This window comes from Anabrus simplex, chromosome X (assembly GCF_040414725.1).
Source record: "Anabrus simplex isolate iqAnaSimp1 chromosome X, ASM4041472v1, whole genome shotgun sequence".
NCBI classification, from domain to species: Eukaryota; Metazoa; Arthropoda; class Insecta; order Orthoptera; family Tettigoniidae; genus Anabrus; species Anabrus simplex.
The window spans coordinates 51036873-51062850 of record NC_090279.1 but is presented as its reverse complement, the minus strand read 5'-3'; the positions used below and the strand labels follow the sequence as shown (position 1 = coordinate 51062850).

The following is a 25978-nucleotide window of genomic DNA, read 5'->3' as shown; positions in this document are numbered from 1 at the left end:
AATACCACCATACCACCACCCAATAATTGAAAATAGTAATAAGTAACAAATGCCGACATGAAATATTGACCGAGCTGCCTCAGAGACGATGAAGTCTTGTCGCTATAACGTACCACAGTGGTTCGAGTGATTGAATAGGCCAGAGAAGAAGTTGAAGTACATGCTGATGCTCCTCAAACCAAGATCAAATCCACTATGCCTGGAGCACTGTAGTCTGAAGAAGTTGTGGCACTGCCTTGTTATACATCTGTTGACCTAAAATGTCCACTTAGTAAGAATCGCGCCGTGCTGTCAGAAACCCACAACATTATAAGCGACTAGTGCTGTATGACAAGTAATTGGAAATAAGAACCACACATGTCAATGTATTTATGAAACAAAAGACAGATAGTCGTTACCCCTGGAAGTACTGAACGCTGAAAGGCATAACAGTCCATAATGATAATGTATGTATGTATGTTAATAGTCTTTAATACAGACTATGGAGATAACATGGTTTTCATAGTGCAAATGATCCATTCACTGTGAGATAGTATTTAACACTTAACAGTTCGAGATCTTGTAATGTGAAACTGGTGCTAATGATTCCCGTTTCCTCAGTAACTTTGTGTAAGGCAACAGAAGTGCCGTTGTAGCTATGTACATCATCACACGAGGCAATCACTTCGCAGAAATGAGCGTCTGTCTGTAACTGTGGAAACATTCTCATTATTTCAATATCGTCCTGAATGACAAACAAAATAAGGATTTAATACATGAAAGATATGGCCAAAGTATCCTCACAGCCACCGATCTCTAGCACCCGGCGTGCTGGTAGCACCTGGATATCGTAACGTGCCATCCTGTGTTCCACTGAGTAACATCAGAGATAAACAAGACTCCTTCAGGCGATGGTCTTCTAAGAGGTTCCTTGCCATCTGCAATTTTTCTTCTTTCATTGAGCACGCCCACTGAAGAAACTATGCCTATCCCGATCTGTCACCCGTAGTGTACATTTTATAACAGACACAAACATATCTAAAGTGAATACAAACCAGTGAAACACCCAAAAGTCAGCCTAAGTGCAGCGATGAGAATCATAATTGCGATGAACGAAATACACAAAGGCACAGTGCAAATATCACCCCCAGTGGAGTGATAGTGTCAGACTGTACTTGTTGGTGGCTGCAGGGAATAAAGTGATGCGAAACGTGCAAGTCGCAGACTCCAAGAGCAACGGAGATTGTACTAGCTGCAATAAGGAAGCTGAAAAGAGAACACAGTGAGATTCACAACAAATTCTAGCACTTTCTTTTATTATAAGTGAGAAGAAGTGGGAAGGAGATGGCTTCAAATATCACAAAAAATATGAAAATTCAAGCGCACCAGAAAGTAGAAACTGCTTCGCTAGGCGATGATGTGAAAGTGAAGAGAGCAAGTACATATATATCGATTAGTTAACCTGAGGTCAAGTGAAGACACCGCGGTTCACGTCTAGACGTCATCTGTTCAGAAGAAAACATTTCCGGGATCAAATCACAGAGACTATTAGAACAGCGAAGTTGGCTTTGGTCGTCTTACTATCGACGATGTCACTACTTGGTCTGAGGTTCAGGAGGTTCCGTAGTCGTTAACAAGGATATGGATGACATTGCCACACAACTTTCATTCTATGTCTCTGAAGTGTTAGCATCTCAATTTGTAAATTACTGTTCACGATCGAGTACAGAGAGACACCATTGAGGGAAGTGTGGGTGTTTATTCTCTGGTATAATGTAGTAGTGTTCTCTTGCGATTCTTGCAACAGGAGGAGTATTATTTGTCACACAAACTACATGAAGAGTCCTTGTTGGGTTCATGGTATTTCGTATTCTTGCATATTCTGTGCTGGTATCCACGTATCGCCAGGCTTGTGAGTGCAGAACGCACGTCGTGGTTTCCTTTTTTCCATCCTCTATCAATCATGGCATCTGTAGAGTAGAAATTCTCTTCTACATTCGTCCGCTTGTCTCGTCGGAGGGTCAATAATTATATTTTGGCTGGTTGATGGCATCTCAAGTCCTCATTGAAGGAGGTTTCTCTTGCAGGTTCATACGCAAGCCTTGAGGGCGCTTTTTATGCAATTCCGAGGGCTCGTTTTAGGAAGCGGACTTTTACTTTTTCTATTGTCTCTAGAAATTCCCAGATCAGTTCCTAGTCGTACGTGATAATTGGTACTATTTTAGCGCTGAACAGAGTCATAGCTCTTATCGCTCTTTCCCTGATGTGGATCCTGTATGACGTTCCTGATGTCTCTAGAGTTAGTCCTAAGTACTTGTTCCTAGTAACATCTTGTCTTCGGTCGGTAACCTGCCCCTCTTCGAAAAACCATATGTAGACTTTTTCCTGGTTTATGACGAATTTGTTGTTTTCAGTTCAAATGTTCAGTTTGTTTAAGGCTTCTTTAAGGTCATTATCGGTCTGCGAACCTAGGACCATGTCATGAGGATACGTATAGAGCGACACCGATTTCAGATTTTCAATGGATTTTCTGCGTCAGATGCAGCAATGTTAAACAGGAGGGGACTAACTGGGTCACCTTGAATTACTCAATTTGTTTGAAGGATTTCTTTTGATATACTTATCCCGTCGTTTATCGCTACATTGCTTTGTGATAGGAGTTTCCTATTAGTTTTACAATTGCCTTGTCTTCTGTCATGGGGTCCATACTGTTCCTGTCTAACATGTCGAATGTGAAGACTGTACAGTATTTGCCTTTCGGGTGTCTTAAGCCGCCCAGATGTCTTCTTGTAGACATTTTATAGCCTGTGAAGGCGATCGTTTCCTTCTTAATCTGAACTGATACTCCTATATTTGGTGGTCAGTGAAGTTCGTTTGTCTTTCTGATATTATACTCCAGAGCAATCCCTCGTTATGAGATTGGTTTGTCGGCTTGTCCTTTCCTTTATACCATGTCTTTATTCTAAATTTCCTCCAGTCCTCGGAGATTTTTCCGCTTTGTAGACATTTGCTGAACAAAAAGATCTATATATTAGCAAGTTGTTGTGCACTTCTTGAGACCGTGGAATCCTAATTCCGATGGTCTGAAGATATGAATACCTTATTTAAATCAATAATTTAAAAAACTCAAGTACAAAACACACCAAGGAGTTTCTCAGCGGAGGTTTACGAACACTTGGTCTTTGTCCACTGTGAGATGCATTCGGTACTACTCAAAATCTGGTTTCCGTTTTGTCCTCACAATAAAGTTTTCAGCTTACACAATAGAGGACACCTCTCCCACATCAGGGAGGCCATCCGGCTGTAAAATTGTGTGGCCCCACCAGAGAGTAGAGATGACCTCCATTGTGTCTCAGGAGGATGTGATGAACAAACAGTGCTGTTTTATCCCCACCGCAATTGTTCGTCGTCTCTGAGTGCAAACGGTAAGGACAAGGCCACACATTCTACCAATCAGAAATGAGAAAATCTGCGACAAAACACGGGACTGCGTTTCTGCATTTGAGACTGAGATAAATCAGCATCTTGGAGGATCATAAAGTTCTGGCTATGATGTAAATGAGACATGGTAATCTGGCAATCTAGAAGTTGTAGCTTGCTGCTTGTGAGAACTGTTAAAATCTGCGAAGGCTCCTCAAATATTTTCACGTGTCAAAGTAAAGACATTCCTGCTCTGGCTCGGCTCAGTAATATCAATAGTAGTATAATACAGGGATTCGGCGGCCACCACCACCGCAGGCTCCCAGAGGCCACCTCCACCACCACCACAGCCAGAGGCCTCCTAGAGGCCTCCTCCACCACCACCACAGCCAGAGGCCTCCCAGAGGTCTCCTCCACCACCCGCGAGAAATTGGAATTTGTAAACAAAGCCACGTGCTTTTTGACAGCTATCATCGACAACAACGCATCGCTAACCTCAGTACTGCCATCTTGACGGGCCTAAACCTCAGTGGTACCAACTTAACCTAACTAGCGCGAGATAAACAAATCCACGTGTTTTTTGACAGCCACGTGCTTTTTGACAGACAACAACGCATCGCTAACCTCAGTACTGCCATCTTGACAGTCCTAAACCTCAGTAGTACCAGCTTAACCTAACTAGCGTGAGATAAACAATTCCACGTGCTTTTTTGACAGCTGTCATCCGCCATCGTGCTGCCCTCTTTATCGCAGTAGCTGCAAATTCGTCACCTGTCATCGGCAGTGCTGCCATCTTGGCGGGCCTAAACCTTAGTGCTACCAACTTAACCTCACTAGCGTGAGATAAACAAATCCAAGTGCTGTCAGAAAAGCACATGGGTTTGTTTCCAAACAAGAGCATGTAGAATTTGCCGCCACCACATTTGAAAGGTAAGTAGCTAAAGAGGGCAGCACGGTGCTCTCTGGATTAAAGATGGCGGATAATAGCTGTCAAAAAAGCGCATAGGTTTGTTTCCAAACAAGAGCATGTAGAATTTGCCGCCACCACATTTCAAAGGTATCTAGCTAAAGAGTGTAGCACTGAGGTTTGTGATGCAAGATGGCGGATGACAGCTGTCAGAAAATAGCACGTGAGTTTGTTTCCAAACAAGAGCACGTGGAATTTCCCGCCGCCACAAAGAGGGCAGCACTGTGCTCAAAGATGGCTGCTGTCACGTAGAATTGTCTGCCACCACAGGTATCTAGCTAAAGAGGGCAGCACGGTGCTCAAAGATGGCTGCTATCAAAAAGCATTTTTCAAATTATCCGCCACCACATTTCAAAGGTAAGTAGCTAAAGAGGGCAGCACTGTGCTCTATAGATTAAATATGGCGGATGACAGCTGTCAAAAAGCACGTGGATTTGTTTATCTCACGCTAGTGAGGTTGAGTTGGTAGCACTAAGGTTTAGGCCCGCCAAGATGGCAGCACTGCCGATGACAGGTGACGAATTTGCAGCTACTGCGATAAAGAGGGCAGCACGGTGCTCTGTAGTTTAAAGATGGCGGATGACAGCTGTCAAAAAAGCACGTGGATTTGTTTATCTCACGCTAGTTAGGTTAAGTTGGTACTGCTGAGGTTTAGGCCTGTCAAGATGGCAGTACTGAGGTTAGCGATGCGTTGTTGTCTGTCAAAAAGCACGTGGCTGTCAAAAACACGTGGATTTGTTTATCTCGCGCTAGTTAGGTTAAGTTGGTACCACTGAGATTTAGGCCCGTCAAGATGGCAGTACTGAGGTTAGCGATGCGTTGTTGTCGACGATAGCTGTCAAAAAGCACGTGGCTTTGTTTACAAATTCAAATTTCTCGCGGGTGGTGGAGGAGACCTCTGGGAGGCCTCTGGCTGTGGTGGTGGTGGAGGAGGCCTCTAGGAGGCCTCTGGCTGTGGTGGTGGTGGAGGTGGCCTCTGGGAGCCTGCGGTGGTGGTGGCCGCCGAATCCCTGTATTATACTACTATCAATCACGGTGATACGCGTATCCTTCTAAGTAATTCACGGCGATATATATCCTGAAACAGAGACAGCATTTACGTACGGTCGTCATCTTTCAAAACCGTTCGTTATAATTATATAAAAATATTGTTTTCGAGACCATCTGAGCGAGTACCGAAAAGCACATTTTAGTCGTGCAAATAGAGATATGGATATTGTAAGCCCTGCCTCACGAATTACTTCAAGTGATTCGCAGAAAATAAGGAAATGTTTAGTAAGTAATCGGTAAAACACGACGTCAGCTATAAAAAGAGATAGGAGTAACTGAAAGCTGCTGGTGATTGGTAGTGTGTGTGAAAGGAATGGTAATAAAGAGAATAATAAAATATTACGACAGGCAGTACATTTATACAGGAAGCGACACGTTTTTATTTACTCGGGCTGTTTGTCTGCGAAATTTACCTTTAATACATATTGTCGCACATGTGGGTCCTCTTCTCGCCATGAGGGTTTTGCTGATCAAGAAACATCCTGTACCTGCTAGTTGGTAGTAACATTTCTCAAAACGAGAACTCCATGACGAGGATTTTTTATTAAATAGGATACGCATCATTAAATGCAATTCATTTCCCTACGCGATGCAGGAGCATTCGCACCTGATTCCCAGGTGATCGACCGTCTGATGGTGAGAAATATTTCCAAGGCGTTTTTGACGGCTGCTTTGTTGTTGAACCTGTTTCGTGTCCAACCATGACCCCAGGGTACTGTTGTCGTGTGAGTGACTGCAGTCACGTCCTAGTACTTGAACTATGGGCAACGACTGAGGGGACGAGTAAGTGGTACTGAGAGTCGGGAGTAGTATTGGCACCTCGGACATATTCTGAGTCATGGCCCTCCATGAGTCGTGAGTAGTATTGGGCACCTCGGACATATTCTGAGTCATGGCTCTCCTTGAGTCGGGAGTAGTAATGGGCACCTTGGATATATTCTGAGTCATGGCCCTCCCTGAGTCGGGAGTAGTATTGGGCACCTCGGACATATTCTGAGTCATGGCCCTCCTTGTGCTCAGGAGGCGAGGACTTTACAATAAACCATAGGTCGCTAACCTGTCAGAGGAGAGACTTTCACTTGGACTATGTATAAGTAGGATAGCAGCCTGCTTCACTTAATTTACCGAGCTGAGAATATTTTAAGCAAGCCTATTGGAGTGAGGGATTTCTACTTCGTCTGGAGAGCGCAGCGCTCTTTGGAAGCAAAGAGTTGGAGGAAAAGGTATTCGATATACATCTATCCATCCACAGTAATGGGGAAATAGAACAAATAAGGTAGGAATGGGCTAGTTAGGAAGAGTTTGGTAATAATGATCTTTCGGTTAGAGGAGATAATGAGGGATAGGAGAAAATCAAATGCTTTTAACAAGTGCTGGAAAGGGTTGGACAGTGTGTGGGGTACGGAGGGAAAACGGAAATAAATAATGTTTTGGTTTAATCTGGTGAACTCATAGTACTTCCGAGCAAATCATGGTACAGTCGGAAGGAATGGAAGAGGAAATACGTATCTTGACGTCGTGAACAACCGAGCTCACACAGTAATAAGATGAGCCTGGAAAGTTAGTAAAGATCCTTCTGATTTGACGGAAGCAGTAATTGCAGCTATCTGTAAGATAGGGACCATCAAAGTATTTCAACGATACTGATGACGGTGATTCTTTTGAGCACTGAGCAAGGTATTCACAAGTATTTTTGAAGGGAGAAACCGATAAGTTGGATAAACCAGTGTGGTTTCAGACCTCCGAGGGGTTTTCATGGCCAAATCTTCAGTATTCGTCAGATAAGTTAAAAGTGCTATGATATGAATAGAAAGTTGTGTTTATGTTTCGTAGATCTAGAGAAGGCATATGACAGAGTACTTCAGGGAAGGATGTCAGCCACACTGGGAGAATATAATATTAAGCGTAGATGAATAAAAGCAATCAAACTCACTTATGTTGACACTGAAAGTTGATGGTAGAACGAGTTCTTGGTTCGAGGTTACAGGGGTGGGATATGGCTGCAATCTTCAATGTTGTTGTTCATTGTTTACAAGGATCATCTACTAGAAGGTATAAAGCGCCAGGGATGCTGAAATGTCGTAAGCATTTTGGTGTTAATGGCAGACAGAGCTGAAAGCCTGCAGTCAAATTTCTTGGAACTTAAAATAGGTGCAGTGAGTACCACATTAATATTGGCATTACCAAGAATAAAGGGGCTCCCTGGCCAAGGCGGTAAAGGCGTACTCGGTTCGCCCAGAAGGACGTGGGTTCTAATCCCCGTCAGAAAGTCGTAAAATTTAGGAAATGAGATTTCCACTTCCGGAGGTGCATATGACCCTGAGGTTCACTCATCCTACACCAAAAATGAGTACCAGGTTAATTCTTGGGGGAAAAGGTGGCCGGGCGTAGAGCTAACAACTCTACCCCATCAAGTGCCGAGGTTACGAATAGTGGAAGCCTTTACCTTCCACCACTCCCAGGGCCTTCATGGCCTGTACGGAGATGTCTTTCCTTTTCTAATTACCAAGAATAAAGTCATGTCAGTGGGGAAGAAAGTTCCGAGAACTGAATATCAGGTCGGAGATACAAAACTGGAACTTCTCCCAGGAAGCAAGGTGCAGTAAAGTTAATGCAGTGAGTTCTGGGATGAAACGGTCTGTTTTCAGAAAACTTCGCTGTGTTGGAGTGCAAGCTGGGAGGACTCTGGATATCTCGTCCATACGTTAGTTGTAATATACTTTGAAATAACGAGAATGAAGTCTAGAAACACCGGGTGGTAACAATGACAGGAAGATACCCAGAATGAGAAGATAAATGCTAAGTGATGCATAAGCTCCATTGATGAAGCGGTACTCCGGTGTTGGGGTCGCGTGAGGTGAATGGAGGATAATGGGTTACCTGCGAGAATAATGGAGTCGGTCATCGAGGGTAAGAGCAGTAGAGGAGATCAGGATTCAGTTTCTAATTATTTAAAGACAAGAAGTGTGGAACTAAACGAGGGCTCAACAGTCTATAATGATGATGTCCCTACCACGACCCCAGTGTGTCCTACTCTCTAGTTGACGTCCGTGATAAACCTGCACGTCTTGGTGCGGCACATAGCCTACTCCTCTCAAAGAACACCGAGAGGTCTGCTCAAGGATTTACGTCACCATCCGACAGATGAATGTCCTCATACCCTCACATAACTAATATTATTCATGTTATGTTCCAGTAACTACATTCGCATGGTTTGGGAGACGCCGACGTGCGGGATTTTATCCATAAAATGTGCCAGTAAATCTACCGACACGAGACTGACATACCACCGAACTGAGCGAGGATCGAACCAGCCAACTTAGACTCAGAAAGCCAGCGGTCTACCGCCTGGGCTACTGAGAGCAGGACTTTTTCATTCCTCTCCTGATTATAGGCAATACGGTGTGGTCATCAGCCACTGACATCGCTAACTACAGCTAAATGTCGGCTTCTGTTGTTTAATATGAAAAATGTCTTCCGTCCGACATTCGGTAATTCATGAGGAGAAGAGAGCTAGGGAGAACTCACCTTTCACAGACACCCAACGATCTTCACCTTCGGGCTGGTAAACTCCCATCCAGGGGATGAAGCTCTGACACTTGCACATCACACTCTTGTACAATGTATGGAACACCTCGCTTCTCTCCCGTTCACTCTCCGCCACCATGAGATCACCTCCGTCTCTCTTGCACTGCTCCCTGGCGTCACTCCAGCTCTTTTCTTCAAAGTACGTCTTATAACAGTTGAAACCTTCAAACAGCTGGTAACCTGTGGGCAGATAGAACATCACACGTTCATATTTTAGACCATCCTACGAGTGAAAATGACGATGCTTCATTACTTGTCCTACTCATTGATGCATGACATGGGCAGGAGACACCGTAGCGTACAGAAGAGGAGATAATGAGTTGAAGTGAAGGACGTGAGGTACGATAGCGGAAAAGGAGAGGGTGAAACGCGGTGCCGACATGCAGCCTACTTCGGTCATAAAGCAGCAAGCGATTTGCTCAAGGCTCAACTTCGCCCTCACTCTAAATGAGCTATGTGGTGAGGTTTGTAATGAATCCAACTTTTCTACGCAATCTACCAGCACCTCTCCCACCCGGCTGGCCAACATTGTGATGGTGAAAATTGTTGCGTCTTGCCCAGCAGGTTGGGCCGTTTGGAGTATTTTCGAGATGATTTAATTGTCTTGGAAACAGCCAGCTCTCTTCGTATTCCGGAGATGTGAAAAATGAATAACCAACAAGATCACCATCGTATTTCCTGTACTTGGTCATGGATACTTAAATATGTGTGGCGCGTCTGAAAGTGCCCAGTTTTCAGCTGAGTAACTTGGATTGGAAATTGGGCATATTAGATTCTATATGTTGCCGGATATTCCTAACGATTTCCATAACGTTTTATTCTACTGGCTACCATGTGACTTGAAACCAATGATTCCTACACCCGCCTGCTCTAATTGTATGATGATATGAATTAAAATGTTTGCAATTATATCACCAGGGGTGACGTTCAGTCCAGCATGCATTGCTTTGGGCTGGATCCAGCTGAACACACAGGGAACAAACATGAAGCCAGACCATGATATGCCAACTGATCTTCTTTTTTCTGAGGTAAATGCTTCCTAATAAGAGAACGTTCACTTGTAACGATTCACAGCTAAACATACTTCCTTCTGTAACCTTTAGCTTGTGTAATATCAACGTCCATGCTCCTTCTTCCACTCAAACATTGCACTATGGCAGCAGTAGCACGATCATTTAAGGCCCTTCACTCAAATGAGAGGCAAAGTGGCGGTAAGTCGTGATGATTAAGCGGTGCCGAAAACCACTGGGAGATTTGGTTTAAAAAGAAGGGAATCCAAGGCAATGCATTCCATTCTTAACTTTCAGTTGATATTTCTTTAACATTGTATAGAATATAATTATTTCCTATTCTTGTTGACTTATGTTCAGATTCGGGATGTTTATAGAGACATCTGTCCGCGTGGATTGTCCCTTCTCTGGAGAAATGTCATCGATCTCCGTAACTTACTTTACTTTTATCAAGAAGTAATGCTGAAGATTGATACCACACATAAAAACAAATTATGAGTCGGATTTGTGTCCTTTCCTCGGACAGCCTTCTCCCACTGCTCTAAGTGGCTACCTGAAGATGATCGTTTATGTGTACGAAACATGCGGCACTGTCTTCAAGCGCAGTAAGACATAACGCAAGACGCACTATGTATTAATGACTTCCTCTTGAATTCAGTTGCATTTCCCCTGTTCTGTTGCCACCTCCATTTATAACTCTGGAGCCACCTAAATCTACATTAATCATTCATTAGAGGGGGCTTTTTTCCAACTGCAAAGTTTCTACTATGTACAGTATTTCCAATAGTTGCGAGCAATAGAACCACTGGAATGTGGTCCACATTGGATTTCTTAAAAGTAAACGACATATACTAACTTCATCATTTGTACAACTTTTGGTTAAATTACACGAGACATTATTTAGCAATATTTTAAAAGTTAAATCTCAGCGGTTAGCAACACTGCATTTATGAGTATTTCTACCTCATTACGCCTTGATTAGTCACAAAATGCAGTTGTTTTGTGTTGGCCTGCGAGGCCCATGTTATACATTAGTGTAGAATAAACGAGCTTTTACACAAAACAGGAGCACATATGACAGTCAGTAAAACTGAGAACATCAGCACTGATCAACGGCATCCACACTTTGGAAGAACCGCCGTTCTCAGGACGAATTATGAGAATACTGTGAAAGAAAACAAAGGCCAAGTCATGTCGTCTTAGAATGCCCTAAACCCGCACATATTGTGCCACTCATCGGAAAGGCATCCGCAGTTGTACCAAGTAAAGTAATGAGAGTTACCGAGCGCAAGAGATAAATGGAGAACTTCTGCTTCAAGGTCTATGAAGAGCTTCCACACGTTCTTCACGTGCCCAAGGAACCGCGAGGGAAGAATGGAATGACTGACTGAGAGATGACCTATAATTCGAACTTCAGCAAGTTTCCTATATATATAATAAACTTCACAAGGTTCACGTGCCTCTTGATTGAATACTTCAGAAAAATATCTTGATAATTATTCTTTTCATACGTAATATTGATCATCATTTTGTTTGTGTAATTCAAATTGGAACATTGCGGGAAATGCTTCACTGGTGTGTAACCATTCTGTGAGAGGGTGCATGTGACTTAAGGGTCTTCACAAAGAGTAACTCTCTTTAGGGGGATGTAAACAGTTATCCGCGTTAACGTTATGTTCACTGAAAAAGGAGATGTAAGAGAAGTTGTAGCAATTACAAGTTTCGTTCCATTCGTTCACATACGACTTAAGTCAGAAAATGAATTTCTGAGAAAAACACGATCAAAGTTTCAGAATCTCTCTCAACCGAACATGCATATATATCGGCTATTATTTTGAAGTTATATTACTAGTGTAATTCTTTCCTGGGGTTAGTAGGTGTTTACTTTAACTCGAAATATTGTTTATTTAGTACATATATTTAATAAGCAAAGACTCGTCTTACAGTAAGTCGTTAGTCCAAGAATATATTTCAAATCTAAGTTCCGAGTTAATGAGTATTTGCTGTAACTCTTAACTGCATATTTTATCTGAAAGAACTTTAAAGCATAACAAAATACACTTCTGCAGTAGGACATTCACGAAAATTCTAAATTTACTTCCTTTTTCAGTGCATGAAATAACGAACCACTAAAATAGATTTTTAAACGTTATAGAGAAATTGGTTGGTAAATGATATATCATACAGATTCAGTGATTCATTTCCTCCACTGTCACTTACATATTCCTCCAAGTCATTAAAGTCATCGGAAGGCACACCATCTACAACTTTCCTCAACCACTCTTATTTTTCAGGAGTCATAAATTTGAGCAGGGACAAAATGTCATTCTTTTTTACCAACTTCAGTCCAGGAGGCAACACTTTAAGTTTAAATACTCTTTACGTTCAATAAGAGTTATTTTATTTGAGAAAACGTTAGACGACTGTGATTATAAGCCACTGTAAGTTTCACATGATAAACAGCTGAATGTCACCTGCAAGGAACATCATGGTTGGCCATGAAAAAGGGCTTTGATACCACACGCCACGTTCTCTAGAGTAACAACTTAAACACCATATTGGAATACTTGCCTCTAGTTCCATCTAGGATCGTCGGGGATAATCTAATTTTTATGGATATTAAAACAGACATCGGGGATTCGCAATTCATAATGGGTGGACTAACAACTTACAAAGGATAATAGTGGAAGTGATTGTTAGTTGCAGTCCTGAGAGATGCTATGTCCATATCATATCGCGGAGACGTTACAGGAGGAACAAAGCAGTCATTTTACTTTTCTGATAGCGCAGCAAGAAGGCAGACATCATTAACAACGGGTTTCGTTATTTTTCAGTCACAGTGTTTTACTGTACCGTAGTTCACATTCTGTCCGGGTTAAGCTCCGTAGTGTAGCGTTAACGCAATTACTTGCAATTCAAGTGTGCCTATGCTTTGAGAAATGTAATGCTGGCAGGACTGCGGATATCTAGTTAAATATGGTCACCTCCATTAGGAGTGCTTCTGGAAAGAACTGCAAGGACACGAGTTCTCATTACTTACCACTTTCAGCACCGTTATGTGAACTGAGTCTTGGAGTATTCCATTGCAATCTGCTGTTCGAGTGCTAGTAAATAAATACGTGGAGTTAGCAGCTCCCTCACATCATCTAGAAGCTGAGGAGGGAGACGAGCCTACATCCAGAGTTCAGCACATCATGGGGGCTGTTTGCTAGGTTGTGGATGTATTGCATTTCACTTGGAAACTAAAAGTAAGGAAGTATGGATCCCTGGTGGTTCCAGTGGAGTAGAGTCTTGATTGTTTTCCTCCCACACAACATGACAGAAACTCAGGTAACGTCACCTTAGGAAAGTGCCATAAACGTGTAAAGGTACTAAATGTACACACACAGATATTTGTCTCGTGCAAAACCGAGGAGCCACGGAATCACCTTGACGGATGTCGAACCCACGACCTCTCTAATAAAAGCCTACAGTTGTGATAGTGGGGCTACGATACGTCGCTCAGCTATGGAACACTCACCGGGTCTCGCCTTCACTTCGGACACTCTCGTTTCTCTTCCTACAACAAGTTTATCACATTCTCTTTACTCGTGCACTCGTTCTGCAGACTGCTGCACCAAGCAAACACCTACACAGTAACTACAAGGTGAGCACTTTATCTGTGGAACGTTTGTGTTGTGGGAAGTTCGTAGGTCGTGGAGTGTAAAGTTCTCGCCTGGTTAGGAAAAAAAAAAACTATTTACTTATATATCATGTCAATGAATGGCGAATTGAAAATCTCTACGTTTATTTTCTACTTATGTTTGATCCCTCCATAAATAGTGCGTCGAAAATGGTCGAAGAGATTTGTTTTTAAGATTTTTCTGTGATTACACTTATCTTTGTTTATTCTTCCCATCGAAGGAAATGTATTCATATGTAAGAATTAGATCATCTCTTGAGAGAATGAGTGGTTTCTGTTCAAATAGTGTGAGAGCCATTAATGAATACTCTCCAAGAGAGACATGTCCCTCTTACACCATTGACGGATGATCTCCTTAACTCACCTGAATGAGGGCATGTAATTGGCTTTGTAGTAGTAGTTGTAGGTGGCGTAGTAGTGGACGTTGTGACTGGCTCCATAATTTGAGTCGTGGAATTACCTAGAAAGAAACCGCACAAATTAATTAATTTCTGGTAAACAATAATCCTGAAAAATCTATCAGAGTCTGTTTAAATAAAATCGAGACAAAATTATTTCACGGTCACAGCAGTGTCTGCTTCAAAATACGGTTATGTATAAAAACAGATCTGTACCAAGGTTTGGTAAAAGTATGTGCTTCTCTCATGGTGTAAAGGTTTGTTGTTATCGTGTGGAACATTACTCTTTATGACAATTCTGCTCCAGATCGGTGTATTTGGTTTGTTTTATCATTCTTGAAGGTGAAAGAAAGTTACATTTTAACTTAGATCCTTCTACAAAGAATGACAAGCTTAAAACCTATAAGGTTTGTTTTGATGACTACTGAAGGTAATTTCAGTTGATATCACTACATATTGCTGTATTTTCCAGTGGTGTGCGGTGGTTTTGAAAAGTGGGTATGCTGTCCAAAGTAGGACGTACTAATTACCGGACGTAGGAAGTATAATTTAACGTACATTAAGCTGTAACCATATAGACTTACCTATGTGTAATCTCATGAAAATTGAAGAACTTCTAACCAGAGCGTACGGTATCATGTCAAATCCTTGGCTTTTCAGGAAACAAAAAATATCTAGTGACATCACATCTATAGATTTAAAAAATCGATATAATGTTTAAAGCTGCAATTGAGATGTATATAAATAGTTTATTTATTCCCAATGACAGTGCATAATCCGTCAAAAAAAGAAGACAAACGTGTCATTGTTTCCTTTTTTGTCTAATTTTTTTTTATTTTAATCAGTTTCCTACATCAAAGTGCATAGATTAGTAGAAATCACGTCATTTTCATGTATCACCAGTCACTATTCAGTTTTAAAACTCTTTGATCTCTTATGTATGTATCCGAAAACTCTCTGTCCTGTTACACTTTTCACCCTTCAGCATAGAATCCAAATTGAAATGCCTCTGACACTATTGCAACAGTATCATGCATATTACATTGTACACAAAGGCCTATAAAAATGATAGTAACTTATTTGCTACGTGTTTGTGAGAAGTTCTTCTATTGTCCACTGCATGCTCTACTACTAACAAAACTATGCATTATGTCCCTCCACAAGATTTTTGGTTGCTTTGAGTCTACTTGAAGGTGAAATCTAGTCGTCTCTCTTGTTTTGTGAATGTTGTGATGACATTATCATAAAATGTGTCTGTGCTTTTCAGTTGGTGCAGAACTTCCTTTTCTATGGACAGAACTGCCAAGCCTGAAAGCCGCTCTTGACTCTGTGTTGACCTCTGATAAGTCTTAATCCTTCTGAGAGCTGAAGATGATCTTTCAACTGACGCTGTTGTGCTTGGAACAGTTACTACAAGTACACCCAATTTATACACTTCAGGCAGGGCTGTATCTCTTACTGATGAGGGTATTGACCAGAATACAGCACGGTAAGTTCATTCTTCAATCGGACAAAATCAAACAAGTCTTTGTAGGACAGTTTAAGATTTTCAAAAGCGGAATGAGGAAAAGTAGCTTTGTACACTTCATACTTCAGAGGATCCAACAAGGAAGTAAACTGTAATTGGTTTAATGACCCAAATCGTTCGTATAATTGTACAATAATGTTGTGAAAAATAGAGTGGTAAAGGCATTTCCTTGATATTATTGTATCTTTTTCCCGACATTGTCGTTTAGTAGGTAGAGAGTCTTCGACACCATGATAGACCAGAGTCTCTGCCCAAATTACGTCGCACTTATTCCTGAGGTTTAGTATCCCTCTTTTGATTTCCTGAACTTTCTGGGAGCAATATAGGACGTCTGAATGTTTGGATTGAAGGATATTGAAAAGGATATCAGTGAAGGTAAAAATGTCGCTAAAAATCTGTAACAAAAAGGAAGTTTCAGTGCTGGTTAGAAATTTCATGAAACAGTGTGCCGCTACTACTGTTTCACTGTCCCAGTTTGAGCTTTCATCTAAAACATTCCGAAATTATTCAAGGAATGAAGTGCGATGTTCTTTCACTGTGTGAACAAGACGAGATAAAAAATTCCACCGTGTTGGAGCATTTCTAGTTGTCCTTTTTGCGGTAAATTATTTCAGTCCATGAGATCGTTTAGAGGACTTGTTAAAAATAATCCTATCCGGGAGATAGTAAGTTCGAATCCCACTATCGGCAGCCCTGAAGATGGTTTTCCGTGGTTTCCCATTTTCACACCAGGCAAATGCTGGGGCTGTACCTTAATTAAGCCGCTTCCTTCCAACTCCTAGGCCTTTCCTATCCCATCGTCGCCATAACTCCTATCTCTGTCGGTGCGACGTAAAGCCCCTAGCAAAGAAAAATGATCCTAACCCCGTTAAGGTCTGAAAAAATATTCTACATTCCTTGATGCAGGAAACTGACTGTGGCAAAATCACATTAAGCTTGTGACTAAAGCAATGGATAAATATGGCCTTCGGAAAGAGTTCTTATACTTTGGTTCTTAGTCAACTTTTGTGGCCGGCCATCACAGCTGCTCCGTCGAACGTTTGTGCAACCAACCTGTAGTTTAAGTCAAACTCAGTAACGATGTTTTTCACATGTTCAAGCAAAACCACTGGCTGTTCGATCTGCGCTAACATCAATGAAAAGAATTGAGACTTTCGTGAACTTTACCACTTTCAGAATCAACGTATATCAGAGTGGTTGATAGTTGAGACAAATTCATAATGTCTGAAGTCTCGTCAAGAAGAAAGTCAACAAAAATAGCATGTTTTATTTCTGACTTCACTTTTTCCAAAACTACACCACTGACTGCCCTTATTAAGTCATTTTGTATCCTGTTTGAAGTTCCGCGAAACACGGTCGATGTTTCTAGGTGTGTACTTAACGTCGCATCGTAAGTGGCGAGTAAGTTCAATGCACCGAAATAAGCACCCCTATTCAAAGAATCTTTACCCTCAGAATGTCCTTTGAATGGTAATTCGTGAGTAGCTAGAAAACACACAACATCAATTAATCGCTTGAGCACCTCTTTGCTTATTCGAACGGTCTCATTATATTGTACAGCGCTTGCAAGCAATCGAGCATCAAGCTGAATATCAGTTCTAGATTTTCCAAACGTTCTCAGCTGTAATAGTGCAGAAATGTGTGACAGCGATTTCTCATGCTTTTGAATGGCATTGTGCGAGTTACTCAGATTATCATAACCAGTGTCAGACCAAACAATTCGATCTCTTGCAAAGAGTAAACATCGCCAGCAAAACAGTTTATTAAATTCGGAACTTCCAGCAATCCATTCTGTTTTACTGTACTGTGAAGTTTGGAAATGACGAACGTACTCTTGACTTTTATTTTTATGCGTCCCTTTAAGGTTGGGCATATCTGGAGAAGGTTTTCCAGACTGAATAATTTCTAGTTTCTCACATAAGCTCCGAAAACGAAACGGTTTGTCCAACAGTTGTTCAATCACACAAATAGTCAGCCATCGCAAATATTACGATAGTTGAAACTAATAAGAAATTACCGTATATTTCACTAAATACTTCTACGTAAATACACAATTACGCACTCACGACACAGCACTGTCCACGTTGCATGTTATTATTATGAAAATCATTAGAACGTTCGCCCCTGCAAACACGCCACATGGTCCACAACGACGCTGGTATCTACTAGTAGACAAGTTTTCTCACACCGTCACTTTTAAGGAAAGCTAATTTTCAATTCTAAAATGAACTGGATATCCGTACTTTTAAAACGTTCTTCGCTGCTGTCAGTTATCACTCGCAAGAGCTGTTTCAGCAATAAGCCAAATCACAATAAATAAATAAACGTATCATAAACCCGAACAAAGTTGCTTCACACTGCTACACCATGCCATGCGATCAAGCCGGGCAGCGTTGAGTTGTCGGCTTACCAAGCTCAATTACTGGCGCGGTTACTACGCATGCGTCACCTTGAGCTCAACCGTGGGCAAGCCAAGTGGTAGGTGTGTCGCGTAACCTCGCTAATGCAGAAATTCGTTCTGCAGAATACACTTACTGCATACTGCAGTAAACCGTGCCGCACAAACTGCTATCATTTAAAAAATAGTATTGCCAACTGACACGATAAAACAAATTGTTGCATTTTACAATTGCATTACTGCTTACTTTGCTTCTCAAGTCCAACGGAAAAGTCCGGCTTAGCCTGCATACCCACAATGCACGCCACTGGTATTTTCAAAGCTGGGTTATACAGCAACGGGCATATTGTATCTTAGTTCTCTTTCACTCAGGGCATTCATTCCAGATGTCAGCTTTACCGGCAGTAACCTTGGTTTTACAGCAAGATCTGGATCGTCCCACTAAATAATGTACAAGTATAACATCGAAAACTTCATATTCGGTCTAACCTGAAAGAAAATGGGAACATGAATTTCCGATTTCTGAGCTGAGGAAATGTCTGTAACTAATAGGACATGGTTCGCTGGTGGTGACGTGTATTAGAAGTCTTCCGTAGGAGAGTCACGTGTGAACCGTTCTGTTTGGAACACAGCTAACAGTGGTCTGCTCCTCCTGTCCTGCAGTAATGAGCAGAAAACCGTATGAACTGTCACTTGGTGAGGGAACTCTTACAAATAGGTACCATCCCAGCATTCACCGAGCAGTGAGATTTAAGGCTCTCCCACAACTTAGTGCTGATTATGGATACCCAGAATGCTAAAAACAAGAAACATTCTTAGATTTTCATCCTTCAAAGGAATTTATAATTTTCGATACAGCCCGGGTACCATATTAAAATCTTCCTCGTTGTTTGAAAGTCAGGGACAGCTTAAAGTGAGAGGAAATGATAAATCTTACTCAACACGTTTAATTCCGGTAGAGTGGTCTTACAGGAGACGAGAAGAAGGTCTCTGCTCATTTCAAACTTCTGGGTAGAGAAGTTCAGGGACGAAGGGATAAAAATATGCCAGGAAGATTCCTCGCTCATCTTTATCCACAAAAGGAAAAGAAATCGAAACTGTCACCAAAAGAAAAGCAAGAGCCACAACGAACAGGAAAATGAAGGACTCCCTGCGCCAAGAGACCAATGCAGGTTCACCTCTCTCTGTCAATTACCGTTAATCTACATACTAACTTTTTCGCTTCAATCACATTATTCTGTCTGTCGTTACCCACATCGCTGATTATCTGATCAAATATTTCCTCGTCTGCATTAATCTATGCATGTCAGTACATCCCGAAAATATCACTTCTTGAACACGTTTTTCAACTTTAACTTTTTGATAGATAACAAATTCTTCTTTCATCCATATAAAACAATAAACACTCCAGTTCCGGAAGAAATTTCCGCAGCATTATGTCACTTCTTAGACACGATCCAACTCTTTATATAACATCTAATAAATAAATATCAACTGCGTTTCTTACAACCTTACAACTGCCTTGTCCCTGTACACTCACGTCCTCGCCATATCTCGTATAAACAAACCCCTGACTTACACACCCGAACTACAAATCTCACTCTCAGTCTCACACATACCTACTCCTTAGTTTCATTTAAAGTACCCCTTCACTCAACATCCCTCCTACAAATGTATCCCACTAACAATAATCCTATCCCCCTTCAGCTTCATAACAAGATCCCACCCTATGTCGGTAGTTATTCCTGCTTGTCGTACGTTGTTCGTGCCAACATAGAACCTACCACATAATCCTTGCCCTCCCCTTTCGTCAACCTCTGACTTAACCTAATTCCACTACCTCGGTTCCCTTTCCTCCACGCACTTCTCCCGAGCCTAACTATAGAGCCCTCAATGACCAGAACCTCGACCACATCCACGTCATTCGATCCCCTCCCCTACTAGTCTCCCTAATCTTCTTCGATGCTCGCAGATCCTACTTCATCCTCAATTTTCTCCTTCTCGTGATCCTGTTTCACGCCCTCTACTCTACGTTTCCCTTTTCTCTGATCTCCCTACTTCCTGTAACACTTTCAATTCCACCTCTTTCCCTCTGTGTTGTGCCAGCGGTGCCTCACGGATGCGCTAGTGAAAACTTCCCTTGACTTGATCTATTTTCCCTCAGTTTCCTTCCCCTGAAAAAGTTAGCGTACCTGTCTTTCGGAACATCCCCTCCCACCGCACCCTGCACATTGTTCCTGTTCTCTGTCAAAACCCTAAGCTTATTCCATATCGCCCTCCAGTCGCCTACTCTTCGTTTATGCTATGATCGTCCAATCTCACCTTAAGCTCCGTAGTGTAACTGTTAACGCAATTACTTGCAATTCAAGCGTGCCATTGCTTTGAGAAACATAATGTTGGCAGGACAGCAGGTATGTAGTTAAATATGCTCACCTCTACTAGGAGTGCTGCTGGAATAAACTGCACGCCCTCAAGGCAAGAACACGAGTTTCCATTACTCACCTTAAGCATTCTTCTGTAACACCACATTTCGAAGGCCTCTACTCTATTTCTGTGCTTATCATGTTTATATCCAATGCAGTCTCTCGTTTCAGACAAATACTTCCACAAACGACGGCCTGAATTGTATATTCATTGTGAGTGGAACGTTTCGTTTGCAAGAAGGCTTCCCTTAGCAAATCCTATCCTTCGATGTACGTCCTGCTAGATTCTTTTGTCATTGGTTATGCTACTTCCTAGTTCCACAAATTCCTCCACCTCCTTAATCGGTACAATTCCTAGCCAAATATCACCTGCTTCACCTGACTTTATCTACTACGTTCCACTGCTCTTATTTAGGATTTCTTCGATTTCCTCCAGAACAATGACTACTTTGCTATATCCCATATTGCCTGCGCTATATACAAATTAAACTGTAGGAGAGGCAGAGTACACACCTGCCTTGCTCACTGGCGGATTGTTGCCTCCATTTTTCTGACAACTACAGTTTCTATTGTTCTTCGTTCCCTATATTAAGGCAATGCATCTGTGAAAATCCTAAAATCTACAGTTTTCATCCCTATCACCTTAGCATTTTGATCATTTAATATCAGTATCAGCATGATACAACATACAAAGTTTCAAGTTTCTCTCAGTAACAGTTTTTGAGATATTCATAAATTTATCAATATTTTTAACAATTTTCGATGTATTTATAAAATGCTCCTCATGCCAAACGGCTCAACAGATCTGGCTTAAAATTTGATCTTGGTTTTAAAAGACCAATATAAAAGAAGTGATGTGTGGGTTTTGACAAATTTTAATTACACTGAAAGGAACAAATTATTTCACATAGGCTTAACTTTTAAAATATATTTTATGATGATCATGATGAGAAAAAACTAGATTGCCACTGAACTATTGCATGTATTTTAAAATTTGCACATCAGTTTGTTATTATGTTGTATCTGAAACTATCCTAAAAGTTTCAAGTTGATTGATTGAAAACTGTGGCATGAGGAGCATTTTGAATCTTGAAAAGTGCTGGAATATAAATTCTGAGGAAAAAGATGTTGAAATTTTGGAGATGAACAATAGTCCAATGCCTGAAACTAGTTGACTTAAAACTCCCCAGCACCATGTGTTGGACCTTCTGCTGCCTTCTTCCTGGCCTCATTAGCAGTTTAGAGAGTTTTAGTTTCCTTCGGGCTGTTTTTAACCCTTGTCACTCAGACACTCCACTGTGGTCAATTCTACGCTTGTCCCTCATTACACTAATTTTCTGTCCTGAGTTGCTAACTTTAACACCCCTAACACTAGCTTTTAGTTTCTCACTTGCTTCACAACCCATGTTGAATTCAGCAATTGCTGATGTTACAGCAATCTCCAGTTCTTCATTTGACATAAGCACTTCCTTCGGATACTTATCCCAAATTACATTATGCATTCCCCGGGCACAATATTTGGTGTGGGGATTTTAACTTCCCCTACTTGATCTAGTAAAATAGTACTTACATTCTTATTCCTGTTAGAAATGTAATTGTTTCAATTTATCCAACACTTTACTAGGTCGTTTCTTCCGGCGACTACAATTCTCAAATCTTCTGCCCATTATGTACACTGATAATAACACAACCTCACAAATTCAAACCTCAAAAACTAAGCTGCTTGCACTAAGTAGATACTGTTATTGTTTATGGATCATTTATAATACACTTATTACAAATGTAACATTTAAGAAATTACAGAAAAGCAGAGTAGGCCTAAAACACGAATGATAAACACAAAACGTAAGATCACAACTCTTTGTTTACATTCAACACACGGACAAGCTCCATCCTTGAAATAAGCGCCAATTCCACTCTATATATCGTTAGTCCATCAGAACAGCCAACATAAAGACCCACAGCAACAAAATTTCTTACATTCAACCCGCACGCTCAATTCAAAATCTACGAAAAACGAAAGATATTCATGAGAATAGTGTCGATGGGAGGCAACGCCCACTTGCACCGGGTCATTTAAATGGCCACTAAGGGCTTTAAATGGCTTATATTTAAATAAAACAAAGCTCAAAAATAAAGTACAAGGTATAAACTTTATGAGAACATAAAAAACTAAAAACTGGATTTTTTTTCACAATTTGCACCAAATTTCACCGATACATTGCCCTAATTCCAATCCTCTCAGGAATATCATAACGCGTAATCCAGTCTACATAATCGAACAGGTAGGAGACTAACACGAGCACGCTCCCTAGCCGATAACCGCCCACAAACACTGGGCTCCTACTGCTTTGAGTTAAGGGATACCGAGTGTGTATGAGAGTTTCATTACCGTGTACTGGTCGATGTACAGAAGTCACCGAAACAAGCTGCTCAACTTCACTGCTATCACATGATCTTCTTTCTTGGTGGACATTCACAGCTAATTCCCATTGGTTCTCCGTCGATGTCAATCGCCGCGTGTCAACCTGTAACGAAGACAGCAAACCTTAGACATAGAAAATTATGGACCTACATTTAGTTGACAATCCACTGTAGTTCCAAGGTGAATATGGAGCACGCATTTCAAACAATCCTGCCTCATCACACTCGTGTTCATTTTCTCGAACGTCACAAGAGATTCCATTATGCCCATCTGCCACATCACACAACGATGATTGATGTTTTATTCGACGTTTCGCCGTAGCATAGAGTGGATAACCAACAATGTACTCCCAGATATGCTATTTGTTCCTTGTTCTTAGATATTACTCTGAAAATCGCAGTTCCATTTTATTCAGTATATTGTTCGTGTGTTTAAATCTGATTTTATAAAAACCGGATTTTCGTTTTTTTGGACATCATTCTCCTGCTGTGAAATTGGACAACATGTCCAACAAGCTATTTGTTTATTAAACGACGCTTCTGATGTCTCATGTCCAGCTTCAATAACCAGTGTTGCTAGGTAACTCGTAACTATTTCGAGAATTAACTCTTAAATATTAAAGAGCATTTTGTGTTCGGTTGATCTGCATAGCTGTGAAAAATTCAAGCTCACCAAGAAGATTGACGACGTGCTCCAAGTCTTCGACATCTGCTTACCACAGATAAAATCAATGTTAGAAGTTTGGAGTGGAGGAAATCAACAGCCAATCACAGATAACACGGAGGGAGTACTTGTTATGATTCCAGGCAGTTTAGCAGTAGATAACGTCTGGATGGACTACTTGATACCAGTACGGCTCCAGGCTGTGTACAAATAGATAAGACTTGGCTGGACTACTTCTTATGGACCCAGGCAGTTTTAGTGGAAATATATATTTATACAAAGAATGAAGAGCAGATAAAACTTCTTGGCAGATATGTAAGATATGTCCAGACAAAATCATGCGTTCTTCCATGATAACGCTCAGGTTGTTCATTTGTGGTACAAAAGGAATTGCAACATTCTGAAGGATTACTCTCGGCAATGGACGTTTATTAATACTTGCAATTTGATTTTGATGGCCAAGAAGGATTACTTGTGACTTTGTAGGGTTTACTTGAAGGCCGTGGGCAGCAGACCATTTACTAACAGTCTGTAAGCCAATGTTTAGTAAGTCTATATTTTCCTGAAGGTCTTGTGCTGTAGAGTCTGTGTAGAGTTGAATGTCGTCAGCGTACTGCAGTATTTGCAATGTCTTAAAATCGATGATACGCCATTCACAAAAAGTGCGATAAGAGAAGGTCCGAGTACAGAGCTTTGAGGGACTCCTCTATTCACGTTACGCCACGAGGGAACGATTACATTATTAGCTTTCACACATTGTTGACGTTCATGAAGATATAAATGTATGTATGTATGTATGTATGTATGTATGTATGTATGTATGTATGTACACGCATCACGAGAAAACGGCTGAATAGAATTTAATGAAAATCGGTATGTAAAGTCCGTGGATGGGCCACTACAATCTAGGCTATAAATAATTTAATTCACGCTGAATGAAATGATAGTTTAGGGGTTGGCCTAAAATTTAATTCTCCAATATTTATATTATTATTGGTCCTATCGATAAATACTACATAACTAAAGTTTTATTGAATTGAATTTCCGATCATTTCTGTCATACATTTTTACCGTACCAGCTGTGATAACAGAAATATTCATACTTTTTTTTTTGTTTCTGAGTCCATATCAACGCCGAGCCACGAGAAATTGGGTTAACATAATTTAATGAAAATCGGTATAGAGAATTGGGAATAAAACTACAGGCTAAGCTGGATGAAAATGTATTTTACGGGGAGGTGCCCAAAATTTAATTTTTAAATACCTATGTTACTGGCCCTATCGAAAAGTACTACGTAAGAAATGTTATAGAGAATACAATTTCCGATCATTTTATATATCATTCAGTTTTACCTACCGACTGTGATAACAGTGGTATTTCAGAGTCAGAAGAAAACTAAATGTGAAGGCCTAAAATGTCGAAAGCGTATAACATTGATCAGCAATATCATTACATTGACCATTGTTTGTTGTGATGTTCTTCGTCCCTTATGCCGCCACTCATATCCGATAGATGGGATTACTACTGTGTACCGAGTATAACAGACTGACTGAATATTGGCGGAAAAGAGCTGGGGAGTTTGAAATCTTTCTCCTTTAGCATTTCATTCCTCTGGTTCATACATTTTCTGATACTGCTGATACGTAACACACTGGTTCATCATAGTATTCCACCTGTTCGGTTCCTGCTATGACGCGCTGTTTTGAATGAGCAGTTGCACACTTAGGCCTAAGGCAGAGGCTTACTTATTAGTAGTAGTAGTATTATGGCCTGGACTAGAATGATAATTAGGCATATTCCAAATTATAGCACCACAATTCACTAAATAACACAAACTTCAACCCTGAAAAGAGCCGTTTCTTAAGAAAAGCTTCTCCCTCTTCACTTTTATTAGATTCTATATTCACTTTATTCCAAATTAGCAGTGAAAATTGTTCTCCTGTGGCTTGGAGAAGAAATTTTCCTCCAAGTCAGATAGATTTTTCCGCCACCAGTGTAGTGAATTGAGATTTCCCGACTCATCGACTACTCCTAGGAAACAGATTAGTAAAAGGGAATAATTTTCGCCCTGGGACTCTCCCACTATTCGACCACCATCGCACCCACCGAGAAAACGAAGAGTGTTCACGGACCACGGCTGTCTGCGGCTTGGCCATTCCAGCTCAGGAATTTTGGACTGTTAGATCAGTGGCGTAGAACTTTTCGTTGAAGGTCAGAAAATGTTCGGTTTTTCATTTGCTCGAGTATTTCATATAATAGCATTGCTTTTAATGGCGCCGTTCCTACCGACATCATTGTAATGACGTATGTTAATTTCAGTTGGGAAAAACCACTAAGACAATCTTTCTGAGGATGTAAAAAGGCAGGTAGAAGTGAGTGTCTGCCATTATAATGAAAGCTTCCCAACCTGATTGTGACTGATGGTAGGTAAACGGGCCTAACATTA

The 25978-nt window shown here is 41.0% G+C and overlaps 1 protein-coding gene across 1 annotated transcript in view; it reads right to left on the bottom strand.

The window, feature by feature from the left end:
- LOC136886572 (hemolymph lipopolysaccharide-binding protein-like) overlaps positions 1–25978 on the bottom strand; it is a 43357-nt gene that overhangs the window by 2162 nt on the left and 15217 nt on the right. The window contains exons 3-5 of the mRNA XM_068230453.1: positions 22836–22971; positions 14061–14156; positions 8945–9184 (exon numbers count right to left, since the gene is read on the bottom strand). Of these exons, the coding sequence (XP_068086554.1) occupies positions 8945–9184; positions 14061–14156; positions 22836–22971 (472 nt within the window). The remainder of the gene's footprint in view (positions 1–8944; positions 9185–14060; positions 14157–22835; positions 22972–25978) is intronic.